General features: G+C 49.4%; 2 protein-coding genes across 2 annotated transcripts; one reads left to right on the top strand and one right to left on the bottom strand.

Moving 5' to 3' along the window:
• Positions 1-740: 740 nt before the first annotated feature.
• GCG54_00001431 (uncharacterized protein) lies at positions 741-2052 on the bottom strand (the record flags this gene model as incomplete). Its single annotated transcript, XM_045401547.1, has 4 exons — positions 741-1071; positions 1223-1500; positions 1559-1621; positions 1849-2052. 4 exons carry the CDS (start codon positions 2050-2052, stop codon positions 741-743), a joined length of 876 nt encoding a protein of 291 aa, XP_045258549.1.
• Positions 2053-4492: 2440 nt separating this feature from the next.
• On the top strand, positions 4493-4930 carry GCG54_00001432 (uncharacterized protein; the record flags this gene model as incomplete). Its single annotated transcript, XM_045401548.1, has 3 exons — positions 4493-4642; positions 4707-4769; positions 4847-4930. 3 exons carry the CDS (start codon positions 4493-4495, stop codon positions 4928-4930), a joined length of 297 nt encoding a protein of 98 aa, XP_045258550.1.
• Between the last annotated feature and the right edge of the window lie 1070 nt (positions 4931-6000).

Genomic DNA, 6000 nt, shown 5'->3' on the forward strand with positions numbered 1-6000 from the left:
AAAACGAAAGCGACACTGGCATACTTCAATATAGTGAAACTTGAGTTCGGCAGGATGCTCGATCTACAGAGTTAGGTAAATCAGAATTCAATATGTGTCAATATCCAGGATGGCTCGCAGAAAGCAGTCAACAAGGTGTGCCCACAGGCGGTAACCTGCTGTGCGAAAGTTAAAAGGTTAGGAGAAAACCAAAAGACACTACAAACCTCCGGTGTGTGACCAATAACTGAGCGTCCCAATTCCATGCCTGTAGATGCAACACCAAAGCCAAGATGACATGGCAAATCAAGCTGTATAAATCCGGGATAATTCCATTAAATGCCACTAAACAAAGTCATCCATCCGCCGGGTCGCAACTGACAAATTGTCGATTGAGTATGGTATGACGTGACAAAAGCCAGCCATTCAGGGACTCAACCGGAAAGCACATGTAATCCTGTTGCTTGATGTGATGACACCCATATTCCAATCCGTCGCCATGAACCGAAAGTTCCAGCCCAGACTCTCTCCCTATGAAGCCATAAACCCGGGATAATCCAATAACGCTGACAGAAACATTCTCGCTCGGGCATTCGTCCTCCATCCAGCGACTCAACTGCCAAACAGACAATGCAAGACTGTTCCACGAGTCCTGTACTCAACTGACAACCAGAACGTGTAGTGCTGCTGCAGAGAGTGCCATGAAGTGAACCCCCTATTTCAATCCGTCGCAATGAACCCAAAGTTCCAACCCTCTGTCTTCAGATTCTCTCCCCCATGAAAAAGCGTAGTCCACTCTCGGGAAGACCCCAGAGAGACAACATGGCGAGGAGCAGAAGCCATAGCTCTCTAGAACTTCGGCTTGGTTTAAAGCTGCTTCCGTTTGGTTTGAAGGTGCTTGCCGCACTTTGCTCTTTTTTGTTCGTCCTTGGAGAGAGGGCGGTCGCCGGGGCCGTCTTGGAAATCGGGAGTCTTGCCCTTGGGATCCTTCTTGCCCTTGGGATCCTTATTGCCCTTGGGATCCTTCTTGCCCTTGGGATCCTTCTTGCCCTTGGGAGCTTTCTTGTCCTTAGGAGGGCCGCCGGCCTCGGCCTCAGCGTTTCGAACCGCAGCATCCTCCTCTTCCTCCCCCTCCTCCTCAACATCTCCCGCGTCCTCAACAGCAGCCGCAGCAGCAGCGGCAGCCTCGGGATCCTTCGCAGCGGCGGCCCTCGCCTCCGCGCTGTAGTCGTGCTCCAGCAACTCCTCGAAGTGCTCCGCAAGCGTCATGGCAGCGGCGCCGCCGCCCATCATGCCGCCCATCTTGCTAAAGTCGGGCCCGATGGCCTTGCACGCCCATTTGGTGTACCAGTCCTCGATGGGGAGCTCGGGGTGGCCCCACCAGCCCCAGCCGCCGCGGTCCTCGGGCACCATCGTGCCGTTGATGAGCTCGTCCTTGCCGGTGAGCCCGTTGGGGCAGCGCGCGTGGACGCCGCTAGATAGCATGCCGCAGCAGGCGCCGTCGCGGCCGCCGTCGCCGGTCTGTGGGAGGTGGTCAGACATGAGAGAGTGGAAGGGGAGGAAACGTGGCAGGGCTCACGCATTTGCCGAAGACGCAGGGGTAGTTGGCGCCCCTCACGTGGCAGGAGTTGCCGTTGCATCTCTGTGGGTTGTTAGTGCCGTTTTGTTCGCTCTTCTGGCTGTTGGGTTGCAGCGTGTGGCTTTTGATAGGACGTGACTAAAGGTAGACAGGCAAGCAGGGGGAGGAATGGATTCATGGGGAGGTAGATAGCTGTGTACAAACAAAGATGGAGAGGCAGTGAGAGACAGAAGAAGCCGGAAGCAGGAAAACGAAACGCGAATGAGCAAGAAAACGTAATCTCAACTTACGCCCTTCGACCCGATAGACTTGGGACAAATCGTCTTGCGAGCCTCGCGGTCCTCCTTCTGGCCCATATCTATTCCGCCTCTATAATATCCGTCTTCGCGGCCTTTGCTGCCCTTGCGGCCCTTGCCACCCTTGCCGCCCTTGCCGAGGGCGTCGACACCGGAGAGGATGGTGACGGCCGCGAGTAAGACGGTGGTGACCTTCATGATGAAGGTGTCCGGGTTGGTTTAAGGCTGTGTCGGGACCTAAAGGGTTAGTTGAAAGCAAAACCAAAAAGAGGAGAGAGGAGCGAAAGGTTGAGAGTGTTGTGTGCCTTTTTGTACGCGGGTATCGTGCCCCAGGGCATGTGGTGGTGGCTTTTTCATCACCTTGATTGTTTGTGGCTGTTGAATCCGTTGGGTATTGGACCTTGCGCTTTTGCGCCTTGGAGCGATATTCATACAATATCCGTATTTGGCTTTGAATGTGTGCATGCGCTTATACGAGAAGGTTTGTCACGGAATCTGCCCTTGGGCCAAGGTGGAAGGCTTGAAGCGAACGAGAGGGCTCCCGGAGGGTGTGCGAATAACCTCAAAATATTGATAACTGGATGCGTTCCTAAGGAAGTTTCAAGCCCATCCAGGAGGGGCTTTCCCAGGGGGGCAAAAGGCAGCAAAAGCACATCGGTCAGTGCCCAGTACAGTAGTATGACGGTATGGTTTGAGAACGATGAGCAGTACATTTGATTTGCTATGGTAACCTGTGATAGTCTCATTCCAATTTTGTCAAAGTTGAGATTCGCCGCAAGACTCCAACACTATTCTCTCTTGATGCAGTTCTCTAGTCTACCTGAGACGCTGTCTCTCTATTTTGTTTGGAATCATACAGAATTGAAGCACTACAGAACGGAGTAACGTTAAGAAACCGTTATCCACGTCCGGCTGGCACAAGCTTCGACCTTGCGTATCCCATGAACCTGTCGCCGCACATTTTCAAAGAACCGAGGCTTGCCGCAAGCAATATTCCACAGTAGAAACCTTCCCACAAATAAATCAGTTCTCACTATTGTTTGCCCGGGCGCCACCGGGGCACCTTCGTCGTCTCGCTCGTCGGCCGCCACACTGCCATGAGAGGTGGAACCCTCGTGGATCAATATCACGACAGCGACGATCAACAACCTCTTTCGTACAACTACCGGGGGGTCCTCCTTCGCACTGACGGCTGTGAATTATGGGGAGAGAGTGAAACTCACACCGCAAAATCTGCGTAGTATGTCCCGGACGCCCGCATCGACAAGTCGGACTCGCCCTGCGTCGGCCGACGATGTGAAGTCCTTTTGCTGCGTGGTTGCGACTCAGGAAAGTGGATGGCCGGCCTTTCCTTTCAGAAGGTTGAAGTCGGTATTTGGGCACCGAGATGAGTCCGACCGAGGTCCAGCAGGGTTTTAGGGATCTGGACTGATCGACAGTTGCAGCCAGGCATCCATCCATGGTTTGTTGTCCACTGATTCACGTTGGGATCGATGTGAATCCTCTTCGGAGGAGGATGCAATGCTTGCTTAGGTAGATTGATTTACTGTTTGGAATCACGGTTCAAATAGAAGTTCGATTTAAAATAGCACTGCAAATATTGCTAGAGGGATCACGACGGGCAACTTCTCTATCACATCGGATGGCAGTGCATGGAGTCAAAATGTCGCCACCACCTCAAGTCCAGCACAAAAGAGTCCGAATCAGGCCCAACTCTCCACGAATGGCAACAAGACAAGCCGGATGCGGAAGTGCTACACCAAGACTTCTACGACGAAAGTCCCATTTCGGAGTGTTTTCACGGCCTGCAGTAAGCTTATGGGGACACCGCAACTGGATCCTTCCTTTGGCGGGGCACAAACAGCTGAGCCTTGGTGATGTTGCAATACTAGCAAAAGGACATGGCAGTTGGGTTCCCCGGGGCCTGCCAATGAAGAATGGTTGGTGCCCGTTTAGCGGTGGATCGTAGGATCGAATGCCGGCAGCCCTACGACGATCTTCGCTGAAAAGCGCTAAGCCTGACCAAAATCCTTCCGAACGGGACGAGCCTTCCGACTTGTTGTGGAGGTGACGATGGGAATTCGGACTGAGCTTTTGACGATAGACCCTGTAGACCTCAACTTGTTAGTCCAATGCATTGTCTGACGGAAGGATGGGGCCTGAGCTACAACTGTGAGGCCGAGACTAGGTGGCCCTCTGTGACCAATCAAGTCTATCTGAGAAGGCAACACCGGCTCGAGTACCTGTCAAACATGGAGTTCATTTTCAGAGAATCGTACCATTAACGCTGACCTGTTCTCACAAGATCGACAGTCACAGTCAGCCCTGAGGCACATCAAGCGAGTCTGACAATAGACAGATCCACAATAGAAACAGAGGCCGGGCACTTGTACACGCAGCAGTGCGACTGGAGAGACTGGTGGAGAACAGACTTACACGGCTCGGCCACAAGATGATGATGGGTCTGATGCGAATAACGCCTGCTGACAACTTGCTTGAAAACTATATAAACTACTGAATACTCCGTATGCCATGCAGTATTCTCACCCAAATCTCATCATCATAATCGCAGCTTCATTCAATCCAAAGCTCCCAACACACAATTACCCAAGCAACAACATCTTCTCAACTCAGTAAAATGCAGTTCTCTACCATCTTCGCCATCGCTTCTGCGCTCACCCTCGTTGCCGCCGCTCCTACTGCGGCCCCCGAGTCTTCACCTGCGGCGGCAACTCCTGCCCAGCTGTTCAAGCGCAAGGAGTGCCCTAGCAACTACGCTTCCAAGGGTGTATGTGGTCCTCCCAACTCACGATGCTCTCGTTAGAATGTGAGACTGACTGATGCCAAAATAGGTTTGCAACGGAACCAGCTGCATGTGGGGCCTGGTCAACTACGACTGTGGTGTCGGTTCTTGCGTAAGTCTTCACGTCTTCGCCTTTCACTGATGATTACTCCAGTACGGAAATCGGGTTGCTGACCTGGGGCTTAATAGGTTGGTGCCGGAGCTGGCGACGGATCTTGCTGCGGCTGGCCCAGTGATGGTGGCGTTGCTTACTGCCCCAACGGAGGATTTTAAGCAGCATGTCACTGAAGATACTGGGGGGATATGTCTTGTCGTAGGATATGAGGAAACGAGTATGACCAGCATGATATGACCGGCAGATTTAGGTGCATCTAGTCACGATCTTTACACGATTCCATGAAATAAACACATTCATTTGGCGCGACTACACCACTTCTGTGTCAAAGTTCATCTCGATAGCTGGTGGTTTGAGAGAAGGTCGAGAGCCTACTATCTTGGTGACGCTGTCTAGGATAGCAGCGAAACTTAAGTCGAATAAGACACTTGAAGACGTTGCCCTCGGATAAAAGTTACCGGACAAGGAAATGGTGCGTGCCCAAAGTTTAGAGGCATTAACGTGAATAATTGCCAAGGACGATCGGGAATGCCCACAACACCCATAGCCAGATCAAAAAATTGACTATTAGACGATTTAAGACTTGGCACAATTGAATAATGATTGGTCTGTGGCGAGACATCGTGGCTGAATCGAGCATGAAATTGTCTTGTTATTCGCTCTAGTTAGGGGGTAAACTGACCAGAGGGGGAGGGGGCTTACTTGACCATACTAGCCTAACTAGGTAAGAGGCCTACTTTATAAAAATTACTTAGCTAGTTAGGTTATCTTACCCCTCTAGTTAAATAATAACCTAGAATACTAGAGTTTCCCTCCTATACCTCTAATACTATAAATCGTATAAGTCTATTATAATTACTCCCTAATTAATTCTAAATTATTCCTATTTAATATAACTATTTTTTAAATCTTCTTTATTTCTCTTAGGTTTATTATTATTATCCTTAATATTAAGAATAAAGTAATTAAAAACCTAGTAGTTATATAGTAGTATTAAAAATCTAAAAATATTTAAATCTAATTCTAAATAAAATCTATTCTAGAAGTAATTTAAGAATAATTCTAAATCTATTTTAAATTAAAAAGGATTATTTACTTATTAAAATACTATTAATCTTAGTTTTAATAGAACTAAATACTTAAAGTTACTTTTAAATTAATAATATAGTATTAATAACTACTTTAGAATTAATTTAGATTTTTAGATTTCCTCTATACCTAAATATAA

This window comes from Colletotrichum gloeosporioides (assembly GCF_011800055.1).
Source record: "Colletotrichum gloeosporioides strain Lc1 chromosome Unknown consensus_85, whole genome shotgun sequence".
Lineage (NCBI taxonomy): Eukaryota > Fungi > Ascomycota > Sordariomycetes > Glomerellales > Glomerellaceae > Colletotrichum > Colletotrichum gloeosporioides.